The following is a 25278-nucleotide window of genomic DNA, read 5'->3' as shown; positions in this document are numbered from 1 at the left end:
CTATTATTTATAGCAAAAGGTATGTATTTTAATTACCCCACCCCATTGTCAATTTAATAGAAAAAATAAATAAATTCATGAGTTCAATTAGAGCATTCACACAAGCTCATAGAAAATAACAAAAAGCCTAAAGAATCCAAAAAATCACCAACATCATATCATGAGCTAGTTATGCAAAATAAGGGGGCCGTTTGGTAACGTTGTTCTAGTAACGTTGTTTGTATTTTTGGAAAATACTTGTAGGTGAAAAAGTATGTGAAAATACGTGTAATGTTGCTAAATATGTTGCTAAAATGTTTATGCAAATACACAAGTTAGCAGCTTGTGCAAGATAATTTTTTATTATTTCTTTATGTTTCTTCAGGACCAAAAAAAAGTGAATAATAGTTATGTGTGAAAAGAGAAAAGAGAAAAAATAAAAATTGATATTTTAATTAAATAAAATATAAAATAAATAATTAGATTTTGTTGACTCATGACTTGAGTCATGGGTCATGGTTTCAATTGGATATGAAAGTGCATGGAACATCCCTACACCAAACATGTCCATTATTTTTTTTTTGGGGGGGGGGGGGGGGGGGGGGTATTCTACCCAAGCTTTTCAAATAGTTAATAAATTTTTTATTGCCAACCTTTGAGCTCAACAAGGTAGTATTTCTTGAAGTGTCCAAAATATGTAGGGTTCAAATATTTTGCACCCAACCCAAACAAGTTGGTATTTGTTTTATGAACCTATAATATGCATGTTAGAGTATTGGCTCAAAGAGACACTAATGACCATACCTAAATGCCAACATTACTTCATTGTTGAATGGCATAGTTTGAATGCTACATACCCCATTAGTTGGAATTCTACTAAGCAATTAAAGCCAATGGATATTTCATGAGAAAATGCTAATATTAAGGAAAAGTAAGTAAAAAAAAATTATATTTTTTTGTTTGGGACACCTTAAACCCCACACTTTTAAATTGGACATATTTTAAACCACACAATTTCATATTTTAGAGATCCCTCTTTCACGAAATTTCCTCAATGCAATTTTTCACCGAGGGTGACAGGGTGTCCTACACGTTCTACATTTTCCACAAGGAGAGAAAAACTTCACGTCAATTGATTTGATCAAAAATCCCTCTTCCACAAACTTTCCTCAATGCAATTTTCCACTGAGGGTGACAGGGTATCCTACACGTTCTGCATTTTTCACAAGGTGAGAAAAACTTCACGTCAATTGATTTGATCAGAGATCCCTCTTCCACAAACTTTCCTCAATGCCATTTTCAACCAAGGGTGACAAAGTGTCCTACACGTTCTGCATCTTTCACAAGGAGAGAAAAACTTCATGTCAATTGATTTGATCAGAGATCCCTCTTCCACAAACTTTCCTCAATGTAATTTTCCACCAAGGGTGACAAGGTGTCCTACACGTTCTGCATTTTCCACAAGGAGAGAAAATCTTCACATCAACAGATTTGATCAAAGATCCCTCTTCCACGAACTTTCCTCCATGCAATTTTCCACTGAGGGTGTCCTACACATTCTGCATTTTCCACATAAAGAGAAAGTACGAACAGCTTTATCATTGTAGCTTCTCAATTCCGTCTAAGAGCATAAAAAAATAAATAAATAAAAAGGTGAATACTCTCTCTTTCACAATTTTTTTTCTTTCTTTTGCTGAATTTTTTATTGTTTCTTAACCCTCAAGTTGATGAAATTTTATTTATTTATTTATTTATAATTCTACTTTGTGTTGATACGTTTTAGTGTTATATTTTTTAAGTTTCCTCTTTTCCTCTTATAATTTATGTTGATCTTAGTTTGGATTAATATTTAGTTATTTTGAAAATGAATATTTAAGTTTATATTCAAACGAAATCTACATGGTAATATATTTAAATGTGTCTGCATATTGTGTTAGTAATAAATTATTATATTGTTTATCTTTAATGCCTTTAGTTTATTTTTAATTTTGGTTAAGATAATTTTATAATTTTGTGGTGAGTTTTGATTATCATGATAATCTCCTTAATTAAGAGATGAAGAAATTTGTATAATATATTTGAAATTTTGAAAGTTTAGTTTTACAAAAAAACAAATTAGGAAAACATAATGCACTGTAATAGTGGTTAAAGAATATGGACCACCTTTGAAAAAATATCAATCAAACACACCCAAATATAAAATAATAGAATGTTATATTTGTGGAAATAAAGCGATGGAAAATAGTTGTAGAAATTGTTTCATTTTTACAGGGAACAAATTTTCTTCAACAAATTTCAAAAAACAAATTACACATTATATTATATCACAAAATAATTATATATTCCCACGCATTACAATGTTCTGTAATCGCTCTACGCGTAGTCTACAAATATCTCAAGACAATAGATAAAGCCTCATTCAACAACATCAAAGCATATTTTATCTCCACACAAAAAAAGGCATATAACACCCGAAATAGTAAAGAAAAAAAGTTTACTTGAAAGAAAATTCTTTCAACTCACTACGTGTCGATTGATAAAATTATCCGCGTATACTTTTAGTCATAGGACAAAATTTAATACAAACTTGGTTGAACCAACAATAGTTAAATGACATGCGTCACTCTCATGTAGGACGGAACCAGGATTTAGTGTCTCAAAACACTCGCATTAGTGCTTGTATAATATAAACAATATCACATATTACCTAATCAAGCCCAAAATTCACTCACATCAGACCATGTAAAATTGTGTAAAAAAACATTGTTGCTATAGTATCCATGTAAATTTATACTAGCACTATTCATATTTTAATGGAATATAGTGTAAAGTAGATAATTTGATGTGAGGTGTTTTAAAAAGTAAATATAAAAAATAGGTTTTTATGTTAAAATAAATAGAAATTTTCGCATGAGCTAATGTGAATAGGAGACAAATTATGAAAAAAAATACATAAAAACCAATTTTTTAATACATTGCAATATGAAAAAAAAAAATTAAGGAATTAAATGAAATAATTTTATTTGACATGGGCTACTTTTATAAGTCAAATTGGCTTAATTTGTAAGGCTGATAGCTTTTAGGACTGAAAAAGAATAGTGACTAGGCCCACCAAGCTCTCTTTCTTATTACTTTATTTAATAATAATTAAAATACAAAAAGAATGACAATCACTCGGTGCATTAAATTTGAGCTACTATTTTCTTACACAACATGACTCTAAAAGTAATAAAGATAAAGTGAGAAAGCAATGAAGAAATTGATCAATTTTTTTTACACGGTACTAGCCATTTAATTGAACGTGTTGGAGGTTGGGATGAGAAGTTGTATTTTTCATTGATGTTCAAGTGAGAAAAAAACAAAGATAGGGACAACTTTACATGCAAAAGTCGTTTTCAAGAAATAATGGAATGAGCCTTAGCTTTGCAGAAGCTATTTGTTGACTCATGACTTGAGTCATGAGTCAAGGCTTCAATTGGATATGAAGGTGCATAGAATATCTTGTACAACACTTACACCAAACTTTTTCATTATTGTTGGGAGCCTAGTACTAATGAATATCCAGGTAAGTTCTTTTACCCTTCACTAATTTTTCCAATATTTAATAAAGAGAAATGTATGTTCATAATATTTTTACAACAAATCTTAAGTGGCAGATTGTTACTAGCTATTTTTGATGGCAAAAAAGTAATTTTAGTCGGGGTTTAAATTATAACCAGTAACAACAAATCACCTAGGATTTATAGTGAAAATATTATGTACGTTGCATTTCTCTTTAATAAATTCTCTAAAAGTCTTGTAACTTAATTGATACTTTCTTATGAAACATGTTGGTCTAAGTGGTACATCTTCAAGTACAAATGTCTTGAAAGTTGGGGATAGAGGTTAGGGCCGACTAAACAATAGATGCAATTAATGCAATCGCCTAAGGCCCCCACTTGTAAAAAAAAAATTATATATAATATATTTATCTATATATTTTAATTACAAAAAAAAAATTAAGTACTTTTATTGGTCAATAAAATGCATTAAAAATGCCACATTGTATCCTAATAGATAATTAAAAATTTATAGTAAGAGAGTGTGAATAAGAAGAGACAAAATAAAGGAAGATGAAGAGAAAGAAGAAGAATAATATTTATGTAGAAGGTAGTGGGGAGATGAAAAGAAGAAGAATAGTATTTATGTAGAGGGTAGTGGGTAGTGGGGAGATGAAAAGGTAAGGGTGGAGAAAGGTTGGAAAAAGTGTAAATATTAAAATAAAATAAAAAGTAAATGTTAAAAACAATTATAAGAAAATTGGAAAGAAAATGATAATGAGGTGGATGCTAATGTGGCTCAACTGGAGCGTAGCAACAATAAATGCTACGCTTCAGCTTTTAGATATATATAGATTGATGTGTCGACTTTAATGTACAACTCTTAATCTAAACAGTAAATTTCCAAAGTCAAATCACCATTTTAAGAGACTATATATGGTCTCACTCATTCACATGGATTTAGTCCAATAAAATAAATTAGACATATTATAAAATTTGTATTACAATCTCTGATGTGACTGACTTGATCAAAGATCACATCAAAGATTGAAGAAGGGTAATCTAATTAATTAAGAAAACTCTAGAAATACACTTATTTTCACTCCCAAACCTACAATATGCTTTAGTCTTCCCTTATGATAGTGCACTCAAATTTACTTTTTCATCAAATATCCGTGGTAGTCTCATTTGTATGTGCTAATATCCAATGACAAGTTACACCCAGTACTAAATTACTAGTTAATATGAGCAAAACTCGTTCACTATTCCAATGAATATAAATTTAGATATATAACCACTAAACACCCCAAGAATGTTATATATTATATAAACTATAAAATATAAATTATATAGTAATGAATTTCTTATATATAAAAAAAAAATTATAGAATTAATAAATAGTAAATAGAAAGCAATAATAGAAATATTATCTATTTACTTATTTTGAGAAAATTGTTAAGTTTGTTCTCTATATATTCGCATGAGAGTTCCTGCCTATGTCAGTATCTCTCTCTGAAGAAGCTAATTTTTTCCTACAAGATGGATCATCTACTTATGAATACACGACCACTCTTCTCACTAACCTACCACGCCATCTTTCTTCTGTTCCTCTCTTTACCGATCTCAAAATTTTCCTTAGCTACCACACTTTCAAACGAAACTGATAAACTTGCACTGCTTGAATTCAAGTCCCACATAGATAGCCCTCTTAATGTCCTGGCTTCTTGGAATGACTCTTTCCATTTCTGCCACTGGGTTGGGGTCACTTGTGGCAACAAACACCAAAGAGTCATCGGTTTGGACCTAAAAAACAATAAGTTGGTAGGCACCATATCATCCCACATTGGAAATCTTTCTTTCCTTCAATCCCTCAACCTTGCAAGTAACTCTTTCCATGGTGGAATTCCCTCAGAAGTTGGTTACTTGACCAGGCTTAGAAATTTGAACCTGAGTCATAATCCAATATTGGGAGGAGAAATTCCAGTCAATCTTTCTCACTGTTCCAGCCTACAGTATCTTGATCTCCAGTACAACGATTTAGTACAAGGAATCCCTTCAGAACTTGGCTTTTTGTCAAAACTTCAGATACTAATTCTTCGCAACAATCAACTAAGTGGAAGGTTCCCACCTTCTCTGGGGAACTTGTCCTCTCTCCAAAATCTTTCGTTTGCACATAACAATTTGGAAGGAGAAATCCCAAATACAGTAGCCCCAATGAAAAGCTTGACATCTTTTATTGTAGCAGACAATCATCTTTCTGGTGTGTTACCACCTTCCCTATACAATTTATCATTGCTCACATTTATTGACTTGAATGATAACAACTTCACTGGTAACCTCAACCCCGACTTGGGCATTGCTCTTCAAAATCTACAGATACTTTGGATAGGAGTAAACCAATTTACAGGAACAATTCCAGTTTCATTGTCCAATGTGTCAGACATTCAAGAGCTTGATATGCCAGAAAATAAATTTACAGGAACCATTCCTATGAGTTTTGGTAATCTACTAAATCTTCAATGGTTTAGTGCTTCTTTTAATCTTCTTGGAAATAACTCAGTTGATGATTTGAGTTTTCTGAGTTCTTTGAACAATTGCAGCCAGTTAAACTTTCTGGATGTCCGCTACAACCAACTTGGAGGTGAGCTGCCTAACTCCATAACAAACCTCTCAATCCAATTATTATGGCTCGAGCTAGATGGCAATTCTATTGGTGGGAGCATACCTGCACGAATATCAAATCTTGTTAGCCTAACTAAACTTGGCCTAGGATCTAACTTGTTAACAGGAAATATTCCATCTTCAATTGGAAAGCTCACAAACTTGAACGCTTTGTACTTGTATGAAAACAAATTGACTGGGGTGATCCCATCTTCCGTTGGCAACATGACTCAATTACTACATCTCTCCTTGTTCAATAACAGCTTAGAAGGGAGCATACCCACTAGTCTTGGAAGGTGTAGCCACCTGCAAGATGTAAGCCTTAGCCATAATAAATTAAATGGCACCATACCCGAGCAACTTTTTGGCCTTCCTCTTGTCCAGATTGATCTATCCCATAACTCCTTGATCAGTTTTTTACCACCAAATTTTGGAAACTTGAAACTTCTTGTTGAACTAGACGTTTCATACAACAAATTTTCCAAAGAGATTCCAGCCCAGCTAGGGGACTGTTTGGCCTTAGAAACACTTTATATGCAAGGCAACTCCTTTGAACGAACCATTCCCGACCTAAGTAAGTTAAAAGGTATTCAATATCTTGATCTTTCCCACAACAACTTGTCCGGCCAAATCCCAAGCTATATGGTTAATTTTCCCGTGTTGCAAACTTTAAACCTATCTTTCAACAATCTTGAGGGAGATGTACCTGTAGAAGGAGTCTTCAGAAATGCTAGTGCAATTGAAGTCAAAGGCAACATTGGTCTTTGTGGGGGGATCCAAGAGCTGCATTTGCATGCATGCCCCATTCAAAGATCCAAGAAACACAGAAAGCATTTTGCTTTTAAATCGATACTGGCAATAAGCATTGCAGTTGCTTTCTGCTTGACACTGTTTACTTTGATGGCTCTTTCCTGGTTGAAAAAGTCGAAGAAAAAAAGCCTTTCCATTTCCACCTTTGGACCCTCCTACCAAAGGATCTCTTATAAAGAATTACACAATGCAACTGATGGATTCTCTTTGAAGAATTTGATTGGTTCAGGTCATTTTGGTAGTGTCTACAAAGGAAAACTTGGTTCAAATGAAACACATGTTGCAGTCAAGGTACTCAATCTTCAAAAGCAAGGAGCTTCCAAGAGTTTCATTGCCGAATGTGAAGCCTTGAGGAACATCCGGCATCGAAACCTCGTTAAGATTCTGACTGCTTGTTCGAGTATTGATTTTAAGGGCAATGATTTTAAAGTTTTAGTATATGAGTTCATGCCAAATGGAAGCTTGGAGATGCAGTTACATCCTGAAAATGGGGTCAAGCAATTGAGAAGTTTAAATCTTCTTCAAAGAATCAACATTGCTATAGATGTGGCTTCGGCTTTGCTTTATCTTCATCATCACTGCCAAACCCCTATTATTCATTGTGATCTAAAGCCAAGCAATATTCTTCTCGATGATGATATGATTGCTCATATAAGTGATTTTGGTTTGGCTAGACTCCTTTCAAAATCTGGGAAGGAAGCTTTTCTTAATCAATTAAGCTCAGCAGGGATTAAGGGAACTGTTGGATATGCTGCTCCAGGTAATGTATCATGATTTCACTCAATTGTAAAAGTATTAACGTATAATGAATGCATCAATAATCAAAACAGGGATGCCCCGTATAGAATATTTATATACATCTTCACCAAATCACTAATTTCATAGCATTGAGTAAGAATTGTTCTTAGTGCATGAAAGTGCTCTAAATTTTTGCAGAGTATGGAATGGGTAGTCAACTTTCAACTAATGGGGATGTGTACAGCTTTGGGATCCTTTTATTGGAGATGTTAACTGGAAGAAGACCCACCGATAAACTATTCAAAGATGACCTGAACCTTCACAACTTTGTTAAGTTGGCATTGCCGGGACGAGTGATGGAGATTGTGGACCATTCAATTTTCAACAAAGTAAGAGAAAATGATAATGTGGTTTCAAGTTGGAGTGACTGGACAAGCGGACAGATTGAATGCTTGATATCGATCTTTCAGATTGGACTTGCATGTTCAGCACAATCTCCTATAAACAGAATGGACATGAACAGAGTAGCCCTAGAATTGCTTTCAATTAAAAGGCAAATTCCTTTGGAAGCTTAATGTTACAGGCAAAGCCCAAGAATAGGTATCCACAGTAGTTAATTAGGTTTTTATATTTATTTAGTTATTCTATAGTCAAGGGTATTTTAGTAATTATCTAATTGTTGGGTATGGGCTAGGTTTTCTTCTATTAATAAGTAAGTCTTATTTAATTTATGGGTTTATATGTATGGTTTTTTTGTTTAACTCAATTAGTAAGTTGGTCTATGCGATGTACGGATAATATTGTAATATTTTATGTAAGATGGTTTTAAAGAATATTGTACATATATTATAGCATAATTGTTATAGAACTTTGTTACTATACCAATGTTACTATACCTCCCATTTGAAAAGTTTAAAGTAGTTTATCAACCCATGTTTCCAAGTAATTTAAACATGTGAAAGTAGTAATAAATAAACATGTTGGATATGTTGAGATACCAATGACCGTCAGCAACATGTCCTCTGACTAGTCTCTCTCCATTTCTGGTGGTGAAAGTTGCATGATTGACGTCTGGATATTGAGTTGTAGAGTGATTTCCCTAGATGATTACGTTCTTGACATCACTAACATGAACCTTTAGCCTGTCAGCTATTTGGCCCAATGCTCTGTTGTGATCAAGTCGTGTTAGGCATGTGATGTTTTCCTTTGGCATTGAAGGAGCAAATTGTTTTAAGATGAGGGCATTAGCATTTGCTGGGTTGGCAACAACTAACACCTGCATAATATATGCAATGAAAACGCATCAACTTAGTCAACAATATCAATTCCAAAATTAACTGCACATCATTGAGGAAAAAAAAACCTCTAAAATATTTCAATCTTCCAAGATTTGTAATAATTAGAAATCTGGTTTTTGCTGAATATTTAGATAATATTTTTTTATAGATTACGAGGGTAGTAAGGGGATGCATGTTGTCAGAGTTGAACAAATCAGTTGGAAACAGACTCGTTGGAAATCCGTGTTTTCACTAAATATGTTCATAATAAGTTGGAAACTAGACTTGAAAAAGCACAATTATGTTCTCAACAATAGCACATAAAGACACAATGTTTGAAAGGATTAATGACACAACGTTTGAGAGGATTAATAAACAAACAAACACAAATATTTTGAATTTTTAAGATTGTCCTAAATGGTACATTTTGATAACAGTTTCTTTTTCTTCTATTTTCAGAGTGGCAGAGGGGGCTGGGGAACTAGTTATATGGTTACATATACTTCTCTAATCTTTACAGAGAGGACAGCCACTTCTCTTTTGTGACTTTGAAATATTTTCTTTCTAGTGAAATAGTATTTAAACACCATGACATATAAAGAATATCTGATCAATTAGTCTTAAGATTTAAAGGAACTCTAGATCAGGTTGCTCAACAACATTACTAACTTGAGTACAAGCGTCTCTCCGGCAACAATAACTAAGATATAAACATTCAGATTGCATCAACAACCAAAGTAGGTAAGGTCAGAGAACATGCCGAAAGGCATGGTACAAAGCAATTACTACTGAATAGAATAGAAGCAATAGATCCATGCCAAAGAGTATGAATAAGAAATGATAGTAATGTTAAATTAACTATTGTCCCAAAAGCTTAAAATCTCAGGAAATGGTGAGTTTAATCACTTAACCATAATTCTAGCACTCCCTCTCACTTGTGGCCCTAAACTTCCTCTTAATAAGTTGGGGCCCAACAAGTGGGAATTTAACATTTTATAATAGGAGGTAGAGTGAAGATAGGGATCGAGCTTAGATCTCCTACCTTAATACCATATTAAATTACTGATTATCCCAAAAACTTAAACTCTCAGGAAATGATAAGTTTAATCACTTAATTATAATTCTAACAAGTGAGACGAGGAATGTACCGGGACATATTTCTACAAGCTAATGGTAACAGAACAGGATGCTGAAATCAATAGTTTTCTACAAGCTAATGGGTGTCTCTAAAATCATATATCTACACTCTCAAGTGCATTTATATGGTCACCTTGCAATCTGCAGCAACATGCTCCTCCAAGATCAAAGCTTGAGCCTTGTAAATAGACGCATTTGTAGACAACATATTCTTCCTCAACGTAATTTCCTTCCATGGGGATCCACCAAGCATAACAGCAATATTGATATCTTTACAAGCTTCAACAACATCTGTGGTAGCAACCACACCTATTGAACCATATTCATGATACAATTTAAGAAACTTCAAGGGAGAGAATAATTCTACCTACCTAGAATTAGCTCTCAAGATAAGGGACATACCTTTCAGAAGAGGAAAGGCAGCATCAGTCAATTCCATACTTATACCATTCAAGGATTCAGCCGCCTGTTCAATATCAAGCAAGTACAGAATCACAGGCTGATTAGGACCAGCATGATTCCCCTTGCAATCATTGGAACAATGGCATAACCTATTTGCCCTGTTGAACAAAATCAAAATTTTGAGCTACAGATACAAAAACTATATATTATCATGTCTAGAAGAAAGAATCGCCAACGTATACAATTGAAAATCAAATACACTTGCTCTTTAACATAATTACTGACATGTAACAACAGTCATATTGTTGCAAATCAAGCTTTTCTTTCAATTTTCATTCTTTCCCACAATTTGGAAAAGACTAAAATGTATGTTAAGATAATAATGATTATAACAACAACAAAGCACCTAAAACTTTTAGGACTTCTTTAGATTATCTACAAAAATTGCACTTAAACTCATCACAAAGATAACCATGAATTTAAACAGTTGCATTAAGAATTATATATAGAACAGCATCACAGGAAGTCGTGAACTGAATAGAAAACAGGATTTCCAAATGAAGTTATGGATAATTTTGAAGATAAATAATTAAAATATTGTTTGTAGATAAATTTTGAAAACATTTGTGACCAAAAAACAAAAAAGTCATGAAATAAAAGAACCTATCCATCTGTTTGTTTTCCAATCAAAGGAAAAAAATGAGAATGAAACTTCCATTGAATGTCAGACCCACTTTGAACCACCTCAACCAAGCTAAAATGGTTGTGCTAGACTTAGTTGAGAGGTGCTTTTGCTTTCTTTATCATATAATATAAGATTCATAATAAAGAATAAATAAATATTTCATTTTATTAATTTGAAAATCATATTTCATTTCCCACATTTTCTAAGCTTCCAAAACAAAAGAGTCCATATATTGAAAATAAAGTTATATAATAAGGAAGGAATGGTATATATACCAGCCACGGCAGTGACTAGAACTGTAACTGGGTTTTTTGCCATTTGAAAAGTATGGTTCTTCAAGCTAGAGAACTAGAGAGAGAGAAGTAGAAGTTGAAACATGGGTGATATATATAGAGAGAGAGAAAACTATGGGATGTGGAAGCAAGATGGAAGAGTGACATGCAGAAATAAAAAATAGAGATGAGAGTGATGATCGATGATGATGAGAGAGCAACCTCCTACAGTTACAAATTGTGTCACCACCATGCAATGTGTCAACATGCCAGTTACAGATTGTGTCACCATGCACCATGCAATGGAACCTTTTCCTTAATAGCAGTGAACAGAATAGATGCAAATACACTTCCAGAACGTTTGAGATATTATATTTAAAAAAACAAAAAAAAATTAAGTTCGTCATTTTTTTTCTTCATATGATTAAGAATGTGATGGTACCTAGGGTTTTACTCATGTCCTTCAAATACATTAAGTCTACCATCCGAGTGTCCCTAGAAAAATATAAATAAATAAAATGTTGGACACTGTAATTGTTTTGCTTTAAGATGACCGACTTGGTCTAATGGCACCTCCCTAAATAATAAGTAACAAAAAAAATGTGGTTGTAAAAAAAAAAAAAAAAAGTATAAATGTGGGGATTCTATTTCTTGGGATAAAAGCCAAATTTACTAACAAAATTAAAATATATTGCTAATTTTTGCAATAGTCTTGTAAAAATATATTATATTATCAATTCAATCATATACCGACATTCACATCCAATTCATAATATGTTTTGATGTCAATATGTGATTAAATTTCAGCATTTACACATAACACCACATGTACTTGCTAAAAAAATAGGTTTACTATTTTGTATAACTTGACTTGTATCATGGTGTGCACATGTACTTGCTAAAAAAATAGGTTTACTATTTTGTATAACTTGACTTGTATAAACCTATTTTTTTAGCAAGTACATGTGCACACCATGATACAAGTCAAGTTATACAAAATAGTAAACCTATTTTTTTAGCAAGTACATGTGCACACCATGATACAAGTCAAGGAAATGGAGATCTTATCTTGATGGCCACATTTGGACCATCATATTATTTTGTATAACTTGACTTGTATCATCTACAGTAGGTAATGATACACCGTCTTTTTCTACGCATTCAAGTGTGTCGTAAAAATACTGTTACCAGGTGTGTATGATATGCTGATCACTGACAAGCACAAGTGTTCTGAACAAAAGTGTAACCACAAAGTAGGACCCAAAAAAGAAGTATAACCATGAAGATTAAGGAAGATCAAACAAACATTAACTTCTAAATTTTCTATCATTACTAACATGGAGTCAAATGCTGCAATTGGCAACCCTCACGAGCAGCATTAGGAGAAAACATTCAAAACTAGTCTATACATAATTTCATACCAGGTAAATGTGAATGTTACAATTGTGAGATGGAGAAGAAATAAGTGCAATTTCCACAGGGGGACTAGAGGTGAGGTTATTGCCATGACGTAGACTATATTTCCAAAATCACCACTTACTTTGGTTTGTCTGAGAGGGTTATGAGAGATTTGAGTACACCTGGACTGATCTTGTCAGCAATGGCACCTCTTTCTGAAATCAAAAGGGACTTCTCTTTCATATAGCTCTGTAGTCTTTTTGCATCAAAGTCAAGTTGTGCTTGATCTACATTACAAGGACAAGGCCCAAATTATCCACAATATTAATTATATTATATATAAAGTGAAGAAACATTTTTCTTGACAATAATGACTATCAAGATCAAAACACTATCAGCAACATCGAGTAACTTAAGCAATAACATAAACCATTAGATAGAAAACTAATTTTATTTTCTATGAACCAACCACTTGTAAGATTATAAATGAAGAAAAAAAAGTATGTGGATAATTTATAATTTTTTTAATTAGAAAGTTGGGTCTTGAACCCATTACCTCACCTTCAGCCTTGCTCTTATAAGGAAGGAGGTTCCATTTGAGAATAAGGAGAATTAATTATCTCAACAACTCTTGATTCTTGAAGAGTCTGTCCTTTATCCCTTCTCATAGGCCACCTGGATGACTGGTTTACTGCCAAACTGAAAACAGTTTTTAGATGCCCATTTTGTAAGCAATTGCAGCTAAATGTTATCGAAGAATCCTAAGAATCCTTTCCTGTGCAACTTCACAACATTGTTCCACTACCTTGAATCCACTCCTTTCAGGTGGAATTCTTTTCCCATGATGGAGCTATATTGGCAGCATATCCAAGATATTGATACTATTTGGTCACCCATGAAACCCATCCAATAATTCTTTAAAATATCATATATTTGGGCAGGAAAATAATTTTGAAGAAATAAATCATATTTGATGGTCCCCAGATACTTGTATACATGTATCAACACATCTTGACCCTCAAAGCAGTGCAGTCACACGCAAGCTAGGCACTCGCCTAGACGATCAGGTGAGGTGAGGTGCTACTAAAGCACCATTGAAGCCTACGAGGTGCCTTTAGTAAAGTGCTTGCCTTTAGAGCCTAGTTGAGCACCTTAAATAAGGCTGTAAGGTGCTTGAGGTGAGAGCCTCACAAAAATTCAGTAGAAAAAAAAGGCGGTTTTGTAATTTGGCAAAAAATGTTAGTCCTATACTTGAAATAATTCAAGTAAGGGGTTACTCTCACTCTTGCTTTCTTCTCTCACCTCTCTTTCCCCGCATAGAAATATCGTCTTCCAGAGGGTTGTGCCTCACTGTGTTATGTGGTGCCTTTGGTAAGAACAGAATGTGAGATGCTTTGAGGGAAATGAACGGTCTATATTTGAAATTAAATCCCTCCTTCATTCTTTGCTGGATTGGAGTACTGCTTAAATTTCTCCTCCCTGTTCTAGTTTATTTTATTTAATTTTTGTAATTTGCGAGTTTGATGAACTGTTACTCAAGAACACCTCTAGTGTACCTGGGTATTCTCTTTTTTGATTGATGAACTTTTTTTACTTATAAAAAAATTATAATAACAATGCTAAGAGTTGTGCTAATATCAATGACATACACATTTGGTCCAATTAGCTTTAGCACCTTAAACGGTCCAGCACTGCGAGTTTGCAATTTCCTAACTATTCCTAAAGGATACTACTCAAGCCTAAATTATGAACCATGACATAATCTGATATGTTAAATTCTAAATGTCGATGATGAGAATCAACCTAAATTTTATATTGTTTATTACTTGCTTGAATACATTTGTTGATGTCATGATGCAAGTCATGGACATGCCATCCAAAAGCTTTGGTTGACTCAGACACTCAAACATGGGGGGATATGGGGAGGAGACCTAAAGGTTTCCTAGCCTTCTAACCATGCACAACCTCAAACGAACTCATGCCTATGATTCTATTGATAGAGCATTGCATGCAAATCAGGCCGTAGGGAGAATAGAATACAAGTTCCTAGCATGTTCACCTACAAGACACCTTAAAATGTTCCTAAGGTTCTTATTAACAACCTCAGTCTGGCCATATGTTGCAAGATGGTAAGCCGCAGAGAATTTCAACTTTTTTCTTTCTATGGGCCAAACAGTTTTCTAAAAATAATTCATTAACCCAATGTCTCTATCAAACTATGTTTTTGGGGAGGCCATATAGTTTGACAATTTCATTGAAATAAAGTTTGGCAACCTTGGAGACATTAGAGGTCTCAGAATAGGGAATGATTGGGCCATTTTGGATAACTTATCCATAGTCACAAGAGCAAAGTCATGCTTCCTAAGGGTGCAAGAGAGACCTAGCACAAAATCCATGCTTACATCTTACCTAGGGCAATCTAGCACCAGTAAAGGGGTGTAAAGGCCAACATTTTGCTTACAGTGCTTGGCCAGTTGACATTGGCAACTCTGGCCAATTATCTTGGTGGCATCTCACTTAAGGCTTGGCTAGTAGAATTGTGCTATAGCTCCTCCATGGTCTTATTGGACCCAAAATTCCCTGCAAGCCCACCCATGTGCACCTCCCTCACTAGGAAATCTCTCACCCATGTGCACAAAATATAGAGCTTGTTGGCCTTAATTAATGAGCCGTCATCATAGTGATAGCTCAATCACATTGAATCCATCAAGCCCTCTTCCAACTTCTCAATCCAAGCCACACAAGTCTCTTGAATTCCCTATTCCGTGGCCCAAGCCCATCCCGAGAAAACAACATCATTGCTTAGAAACATGAAGAGACCGGTGATCTTATTTGGTAAAGGTGCGGCATTTTTTACTAGATGAATTCTTAGCAAATGGGGATTGACAATGATAAAGATTAGTTGCAACTTAGGGAAAGTGAGATTGGAGAGAGAACCAAGAAAAAAAAAAAAAAAAAAAAAAAAAAAAAAAAAAAAAAAAAAAAAAAAATCCATTATAGGCTTAACAGGCAATCATTGTTAAGTCTTAAAAAAAATCATGTGATTCTCATAAGACCCAATGGCAAGTGGCTTATTTTAAAAAATGCCAGCCAGTAATTTGGAGGAAAAATCTTGCCTCATAAAACTAAACATAACTTGTAAAATAGAAACCCAAGTTAAAAATTGTTTTAAGCCTAGAATTCTTATAACTATATCTTTAAAATCATACGAATCTTGCTTCAATCGGACTTCGATAAACTACTGCTAGTCCCAAAAGCTTAACCGAATAAGAAATAAGTGAATTTAGTCACATAATCATTATTCTAATACAATCCCTAATGTACGGACCCAATTTCTCCCTCAATAAGTGAGTACCCATGGAATTTTTAATTTTAAAAGGGGAGGTGGAGCCTTAATAAATGATAAACTATCACCAGTCCCCAAAACTTAAACTAATTGGAAAGAGGTGAATTAAATCACTTAACCATTATTCTAACGAACTTCACACATTTTCCCATAAAATAAAATAAATCTTGGATAAAAAAATTGCAAAGCAGTGGCAAATTAATCTTCCATCACCACATCATAAATATTAGATGTTACAACGACACAAGGAGATTCATCTAGATATCAGTTTGTAATAGGACACAACAAAATCTTGATTTTGTGATCCAAATGTTATAAACTCAATCTGACCTTGCATCCAAGATCATATGGCATGCATATAGGGAGAGTCACAATGCTTTTTCTAGCACAAATTGCAAACCGGGCATTGTAAGTTGTTAAGAACTGCTATAAGACCAACAAAACAATAGCCTTGACAACAATCACCATTTTTTTTGGATATGTAATTGACAACAATCCCCATGATTGAAATCAGGGATAAAAACCAATATATCAAGCCAATAATACAATGACATTATCATGGAATGTTTGATACTTGAACATATAAAACATCTAGCTATTCCTTTATTTGTAACTAGTTTTTTATTGGTAAGCTACACATGCACCCAATATATATATATATATATTTTGTAACTAACTTCAAATATCAACTTATCATTAGAAAAATTTAGTTGACCATGTGAATTATCAAAACAGGGTTATGAGTTCCAAGATACGGGTTCAAGAATCCAAAACAATCAATCTAATACCTATTAGTATCAGGCCTGTCATTGCTTCTTAATTGGTCTTATTCTATATATTTACAAGTATCTCTAACAAATTAAAATTTTAAGCCTTCTCTATTGCATTTCTCAAATGAATCCAAAATGTTATTGTTTACTAGGGGAACAAACAATGCAGAGAAATTAAATTTAAAAACTTTAATTTATTTGTCCTAGATGGAGGAATTTAAAATTTAATTTGGTTAGATTACCAGGAGAGTTGGCTATTGTTTGACTTGAGTTAATATTTATAGAAAGAGGCTTACTTACGGTAGTATGCGAGTAATATTTGAGTAACAGAGACAATTTTCATACGGACACGCACGCATGCACGCACACACAGACACACGTATATATTACAAAATCACCCTCATGACAAAAGAGCACAAATTCTAGAAAGAACAAAAGTTTCATTTCTGATGTATGTTAATTTTGTATTTCTTCAACAACTCAACATACTCAAAAACTTAGTAAGCCTAGGAACTCCTTACTAAATCACCTCATTTGGTATGTGATGAGTGTGTGTATATCTATATCTACCATATTAAAAAGCAACTTAAACATGCAATTGCAATAAAATAAGAAAGGTTTGAGAAAAACTTGTCTCCAATATAGTATGAGTAGCATGAAATGGAATCCTACCAATGAGATCAGTCCCAGGGAACATTATCCATGTCCGCTCATTAGAGTCGTGGTTGCCACAGGTGGTACATACCTCCTTCACCAAGGGTTTGGATTCGGGACCCCCAATATCTCTCATTATTGACTCAAAAGGAGATGGAACGCTAGTTTTTGTCGTCCGAACCCTCTTCCTCAATGCAGTAAGCGCCTCCCTATTCCCATTCCTCACTCTATCATTTTCAACTAGCTACATTTTCATCAAAGGAATCAGTAACCCTTCATGTCCTCACAAAGAAAGTAAGATTTATCCATCACACATACACAGGCACAAAAAAGAAAAAAAGAAAAAAAAATAAAAGCTATATTACCTCCTTTAAAGTAAAAAGAAGAAATAAATTTTTTTTTTTATAGGTGTTGAAGACATTGAGGTTATGTTAATGTAAAATGGTCAAGAGGCCCAATATATTGTAAGCCCATGTAGGGCTAACCCTAGCTCTTATATATGCCCTACTATGTTTCATTGTAATCAACACTTGAGAAGCAGTAAAGATGTAGCCGCCATGGCTTTATCCTGTGGATGTAGGCCGTTGGCCAAACCACGTAATTCCTTGTGTTTTCTCTTTGTTTTGCTACCACTTCTCTATATTATTTTATTCTCGTCTTTAACAACAGGTAATAATAATTTATTAAAAAGAGGCTACTTCATGTAAAATGAACACGAAAAGCCTAAAGAATTACAAGAAATTAAAAAAATTATCTACAAGAGGCAGTGCATCTAAAAACACAACAATAGAATTCCTATTCGTAAAACCCCATGCCTTGAGACCAACCAAATAAGGAACTAGAAAAAATACAAGCAACTTATTTCCTGCATGCTTCTCATCCTTGAATGTATGCCTATTGTGTTCTCCCCATATAGTCCACATCAAACTCAAAGGAAACATTTTCCATATGTCTGATGAATGTTTAACACCCATTTTCTCCAACCAAGCAATAAATCAATCACCTACTCTACTAAACCCTATGCATCCCAAAAGATCGGAAAACAAAACTCCACAAGTCATATAGCCCACCTTGCAACCAATTTTTCTCTCCAAATCTCACCTATTTTGAAGAGAAAATTTTTGTTTACTTCCAAGGAAGAATTTTGAATTATTTTCTTCTCTAATTCCTTTCCTTTCCCTTCCCCTTTCTTTAGGTAAACATAATTTTAATCAAAGAGGGAAAAAAACAACCAAACAAAAACAACAAATTAAAATTTTTTCTTCAAGTAAATAAAAAATAGGGTTATTAACTCAACCGAGCCAAACAACTTGTATTGGACTTAGTTGAGCTTTGCAATTTTGTTTCTCAGTTCCCTAATAACAGCAAAAATTTATAATTTTGTGTTCTTAAGCATTAATGTTTCAATTTTGAGTTCTAAATTAACAGACTTGTCTTAAAATAGTAAATAGAAGTTGTCCTCAAGCTTCAAATGTCAAATGTCTTTGTATTTTCCCACACTTTCTTAGTAACATAACAAAATGTTCCAAACAAAGCAGTGAGTTTGAGAAAAATACCTGATGGCGAGCTAAAAGAAGATGCTCAGCTTCAGTTTCAAGCTCAATTAAGCCCTCTTGGAATTGCTTCATAGTCTCATCCATTTTTAAATTCTAAAAAGAGAAACACGCACACATACAGAGAATAAACAACAACAAAAAATAGTAAGAAAAAAAAAAAAAAAAAAAAAGCAAGATTTTGACAACTGGACAAACCACTCACTGTTGATCCTGGTTTGAGCATAACAATCAACTAATAGCCCTAAAAGACATCTGCCTCTCAGTTCTTCCTTCTCTTGCACCGATGCCCCTCAGCACCTCTCTTTGCTCTGTTCTTGCCTTGTCGATGTTGAGCGAGTCACTCTGCTGTAGATCAGCAACAAAAGAACCCCTGCCAGCGACCCCAAAGCTCCCTCTCTCTCCCTCCGTCATAGAACGAAATTTCTCTCTCCTTCAGGATTTGATTTCTCTCTCTCTTTCGGTCTTTCTTTCTCACTTCTTTTCTCTTCTTTTTTTGGTTGGGTTTTATCATTTTTGCAATTTTCACATTGTTGTTTAGTAATTGACTATTTCTAATTTTATGGGTTTTTTTATATGGGTTTAGTAAATGAGTGCAAGAGATTCTTAGTAAAATTGTTTGTATTTTTTGAAAATACTTGTAAGTGAAAAAGTGTATGAAAATACGTGTAATGTTGTTTAAACACTGAAAATTATTGTTTAAACAGCAGTAACAAATGACCCCTGACTAATTGTTTTATTGTTTAGTATTTGCTATTTGGGCAAAACTTAGGCACAGTACTTATGTGCTGTTCCTTAGGTTCTCCTTTTAAAATTGGTGAAAACACCATTTTGGTCCCTACATTTTGGGGTTACAATCAATTTGGTCTCCACGTTTGGATAGCAGTCAATTTGGTCCCTGTTATTTTCAATTTACAATCAGTTTAATCCTTACCGTTAAATCATTAACGGAAAATGCTTATGTGGCTAAATGTTTAATGCTGATGTGTCAAAATTTTAATGCCACATCAACGCTTACATAGCAAAAAAAACATCAATTTTAAAAATAGTTTTTTTTTTTTAATATATACCAATTTTATCATTTTTTTTTAATTTTCCTAACATTTCTCAATAACAAAACAGATTTTCACATCTTTTTCAATTTTCTTTTTTACTTTCTTGCAATTTTTTTTAGTTGTCAAATATTTTCACCACTTAACCCAGAATCCACCAGGCCCACCACATCCCAAATCACCACCACCACCTCAAAAGTTTAGCACCACCACTAATCTAGATCCACCATCACCAAACCCAAATTACCACCACCCCCCACCAAATCCAAATCCACCACCAGCAGACCCTAAAATCAAATTTCAACCGCAACTAATACATATTTTGAACCATTAAACAACCCAAACCCTCACACCATCACAGATCAAAGGAGAGACCGAGTCGGTAGTCCAAGAAAAGTAGAGAGAGGGATAGAGCAAGGAGACCACCTCAACGGTGGCTCGTGGTGGTGAACGGCAAGGGAGAACTGTGACTTGCCGTGGTGGATTTGTCGCCGTCAATGGTGCCACTGTTGATGAACGAGAGCAACTGACTGATTTGGACCTTCTTTGCTTAGGCTTCATTGACGACAACGGTGTGAGCATGTAGTATTGTGATGGAAGACAAACGAAAATGCAATGATTTGAATTTGTGGTATGAGAGTTTGAATGTGCGTTAATACTTGATATTTTTTTTATGCTTGAATATGAATGTCTGATGATATTCCTTTAGTAACAAGTGGCTACGGTTTTAGCAATTCCATACAAGGAATTTTTATTTTGTTTATTTATTTATTTTAATTAAAATAGACATGGTATGATTTAATGTTAATTAACATTTTTTTATTGCTATTTAAGTAGTCACATCAGCAGCAAGCATGCCAACAACACACCATTAGCTACGTAGACATTTTTCGTTAATGAGTTAACAGTAGGAACCAAATTGATTGTAACTAGTCCTTTTGAGGTATAGCGCAAATGTGACTAGCGCTTTTCCTTAGGTCGTTACATATGGTATCAAAACTAACCCGGTAATCCCATGTGGGTTCAGAGATACTACCCCACAAAGTAGGCCCTAACAAGGATGTTAGGGATTTAAGTGGAGGAGATTGTGATGCCCCAATTTAATTGATTGTATGATGTGTGTGAGTGTGTGATGAGTTCCACATCGGATATTTACTGGGTTGAACTGAGTTTTATTAACAACTACAAAGAGCCTCAATTGTGACTAGTCCTTTTGAGATATAGCGCAGATGTGGCTAGCGCTTTTCCTTAGGTTGTTACATATGGTATCAGAGCCGGTCCGGTAATCCCGTGTGGGCTCAGAGACACTACCCCACAAAGTGGGCCCTAACAAGGACGTTAGGGATTTAAGTGGGAGAGATTGTAATACCCCAATTTGATTAATTGTGTGATGTGTGTGGGTGTGTGATGAGTCCCACATCGGGTATTTACTGGGTAGATCTGGGCTTTATTAACAACTATAAGGAGTTTCAATTGTGACTAGTCCTTTTGAGATATAGCGCAGATATGGCTAGCGCTTTTCCTTGGGTCGTTACATAATAACAGGGATCAAATTGACTATAACCCCAAAATATAAGGACCAAAAAGTATTTTCATCTTTAAAATTTTGTCATGTGGATTTTTCTCATGGGATGAAAGTGAATTTTTTAATTAAGTAGCCACATGGCTGAATTTGAAGAGGAGAACCTAAGGAACAACACTTAAGGTACTGTACCTATATTTTTTCCTTGCTATTTTATGAGTGATATTGTACTTCTTTGCGGTTCTTAGTTAATTTAAATTCTAAAATAAATATAAATTACGTCTAATTTTTTTTTTAAATACCTAAATATAAATATTAATTAATTAATTGTCGTTCCCTAGACATGTCATACCCTTGTTTTTCAAAAATTGCCATACACTGTTGGTGTCCATGCAACCTAGCTTGTATTATCAATGTGTGTAAAATTGTAAATTACATCAAAGCACTCTTATATATACAAGTGCTAGCCTAAGAAAATATCACTAACAAACTAACTAATTCGGTAATTCCTAACTAATCACATGTGGAAAATATGGAAAATGTGTAGACTAAAATAAAATGTACAAAATACAAAGACAAATCCACAATACAATTTCTAATAGGCCCCCTCAAGAGTCAAGATGGAGTGTACACACATATGAACCTAGATGAAGAAGAAGAAGAAATCCTGCATGGCAGAAGTAAAAGGCTCAATGTGAGCTCCAAGATGCCAAGATCAAGTGCAACGCAAAGGTGCCAGTGAGAGGCGCACCACTGATCGCAGACAAAAGATGGCAAAAAAGGGCAACAACGGAAACTAGAATGACAGCTGCAAAAACACCAACACTGGCTGGAGAACAATAGACCCAACAAAGTATTGCCGGCAAACATCAACACATCAATGGAGAACAACAAAACCGGAAACAAATCCGGAAGCAACGCAGAACTTGCTGCAGAAACCGGAAACAAGAACTTTCTACTAAAACCAGTAATGGTGAGCCCCATGGCTCAAAAAATATGATGAGCACCAGGGCTCCAAAACAGAGTAGAGTGCCTAGAGTACTAGACATGGATTGACAGAACCTTTCAAATGCAGTGAGGTAGCAAACCATAAGTCTAAAATCTGGCATCAAATTCTTAGAAGACATGCCGATACCAATGGCAACAGAAACCAATGAAACCCAGCTGCAAACTGGGTAAACCACCATAGCAAAAACAAAGTGCAACATCCACAGTTGCAGAGAGAGAAGTAAGCATCCCAACAACCAAGCAACCACTAGCCCCTGTGAACCTCACAACAGATGCAGTAAGTGCAGGAAAATGCACAGCGAAAAGATGGGAAACTCTTTCCAAATCTGTAGCACCATACCAATGTGGAGGGCAGCTTGATGTCACAATCTCATAAAACTGACCACAAGAGGCAAGCCAAAAGAATTTAAGCGCAGAACCATGTTGTGATCAAGACCCGCTGTAGAAATGAGTTAAAAACCAAAGGGGCATGCTTCAAATCTCAAGAAAAACAAACTCACATGCTTATCTCCACACTAGGACCTTCAAGCATCAATAACATGCTGGCCCAAAATCATATATGTTCAGGTCATAGTTTGCTGAGTGGAGAAACAGCACCAAGCATTCTCTTTGGCAATTGATCAAAAGAATGATCTTCAAAATGGCTAACATCCAATCTCCAGGTGAATTTCGCAAGAATTAACAGAACCAACTAGGAAGGAAGTGGATATGAAAGAGAATTGTAAATGAAAGATAGTAAGAATCAAAAACAAGGATTTTGGGTAAACAATCAGATCAAAAGATTGAAAGAAAAGGCTTTTCTTTTGGGAATAAAATCCTAAGTTCCAAAATGGAATATGAAATTCTCTGTTTGCACCAAAACTATGATGCTTAACAATGTAGCCAAGAAGCAGATTAAACAAAAGCTCACAAAAAATGATAACTTTAATGTCTATATAGGTCAGCAAGGTTTAAGAAAAATAAGAGGGAAGGGGTGGAAGATGAAGCAAAATCTGTTCTTTGAATAGTCAGAAAACTCACAGACCATAAATCTTCCACAATCAGTCCAACAATTGAAGAACTCCTCCAAGCCCTAGATTGAATATCAACCATTAGTAGAGACTCAAATGAAGGAGATTCCACAATAAATGTACAAAAATACAAAGACTATTATACAATACAATTTCTAATAGGGATTTACCTTGCAATGCCGAGAACAGAGGAGAAGAGAGGAGACGAGACCTTTTGCTTTTGTTCCTTCATATCAATGAGCAAGGTAAAGTTTTCTCTCTAATCTTGTGTTTGGTTGCCGCCAAGAAAGTGCAAGAAAAGATGGCGATTTCTTTTATTTCTTTTTTTTTTCCTTTTAAATTCATTATTTTATATTAAGGCGAAAAACACATTTTAGTCCCTACATTTTCAGGTGATTCCCATTTTAGTCCCTACATTTTATTTTTACCACTTTTAGTCTCTATCTTGAAAAGCGCTTCCCGTTTTGATCTTTGCCGTTACTCATTTAACAGAAATATCCTACGTGACAAACGGTCCAACAATAAATGCTGACGTGTCTATTAAAATAATATTAAAAAAAAGCCACGTAAGATAAAAATAATATTAAAAAATGCCATGTCAGCAATTTAATTTTTTTAAAAAGCCAAATCAGATAAAAATTATAAAAATTTCTAACCTAATTATTTTTAAAAAAAAGAAAAAAAAATTAGTTAAATTAAATTTTTTTTCCTTTTTTTTTGGAAGAACATGAAGAACGTGTTCTTCATTTTTCTTCCCCAACTAAGCTTGCCTAGAAAATCAAAAATTAAAAACTTACTTTTCTTTTCTTGCATTTTCTTAGCAACCAAAACCATAAAATCACTCAGATTTACAAAATAAAAAGATATGCCCATAAAAATTTACAAATCACAAACATTCAACAAGATTTTCTTATGCTTTGAAACCAAACACAAAAAACACAAAACTCAAACCCAGATTTTCGGCCTCCATGCACAACCAAACCCAGCGAAGCCTGAATAAGATCTTAGAGAAAGTGTAACGAAACCCGGCACGACCACCACCACATCAAACAGAACCCAACCACCACCAAAACCCGGCTACCAACGAAACCCAACTACCAAAAAGACCATCACGAAACCCAGCCACCAAACAGACCCAGCAAGCACCGAAACCCACCACCAAATGGATCCAGCAAACATTGGAAACAACCCACCACCAAAGCCGGCCACTGATTCAACTCCACAACCGAAACCCACCACCTAAACGCCACCACCAAATGGATCCAGCAAACACCGAAAAAAACCCACCACCAAAGCTGGCCACCGATTCAACTCCACAACCGAAACCCACCACCGAAACGCCACCACCAAATGGATCCAGCAAACACCGAAAAAAACCCACCACCAAAGCTGGCCACCGATTCAACTCCACAACCGAAACCCACCACCAAAACACCACCACTAAAACCCAGCAAACACCGAAAAA

At 34.5% G+C, this 25278-nt stretch overlaps 2 protein-coding genes across 4 annotated transcripts in view; one reads left to right on the top strand and one right to left on the bottom strand.

Moving 5' to 3' along the window:
* Positions 1 to 8519, top strand: part of LOC126710242 (putative receptor-like protein kinase At3g47110) — a 34923-nt gene extending 26404 nt beyond the window's left edge. Inside the window, exons 2-3 of the mRNA XM_050410622.1 lie at positions 5791 to 7749; positions 7926 to 8519. Of these exons, the coding sequence (XP_050266579.1) occupies positions 5791 to 7749; positions 7926 to 8302 (2336 nt within the window). The 3' untranslated portion in view covers positions 8303 to 8519. The remainder of the gene's footprint in view (positions 1 to 5790; positions 7750 to 7925) is intronic.
* On the bottom strand, positions 864 to 24120 carry LOC126710243 (uncharacterized). Of its 3 annotated transcripts, none has more exons than XR_007649604.1 (9): positions 23984 to 24120; positions 19427 to 23875; positions 19225 to 19317; positions 17687 to 17912; positions 13041 to 13185; positions 10544 to 10701; positions 10275 to 10450; positions 8726 to 9003; positions 864 to 1538 (listed from the first exon to the last, which is right to left on the bottom strand). XR_007649604.1 is itself a non-coding variant. In XM_050410623.1 (9 exons), exons 3-9 carry the CDS (start codon positions 19445 to 19447, stop codon positions 8827 to 8829), a joined length of 996 nt encoding a protein of 331 aa, XP_050266580.1. In that variant the 5' UTR covers positions 19448 to 20828; positions 23824 to 23875; positions 23984 to 24120; the 3' UTR covers positions 8630 to 8826. The 3 variants fall into 3 exon arrangements, 2 of the variants coding, with proteins under 2 accessions (XP_050266580.1, XP_050266581.1); XM_050410623.1 differs by lacking the exon at positions 864 to 1538 and having other exon boundaries at positions 8630 to 9003; positions 19427 to 20828; positions 23824 to 23875; XM_050410624.1 differs by lacking the exon at positions 864 to 1538 and having other exon boundaries at positions 8630 to 9003; positions 10275 to 10432.
* Between the last annotated feature and the right edge of the window lie 1158 nt (positions 24121 to 25278).

Source organism: Quercus robur, chromosome 12 (genome assembly GCF_932294415.1).
Source record: "Quercus robur chromosome 12, dhQueRobu3.1, whole genome shotgun sequence".
In the NCBI taxonomy this organism is placed as follows: domain Eukaryota; kingdom Viridiplantae; phylum Streptophyta; class Magnoliopsida; order Fagales; family Fagaceae; genus Quercus; species Quercus robur.
This window is presented reverse-complemented; position numbering and strand designations above follow the sequence as displayed.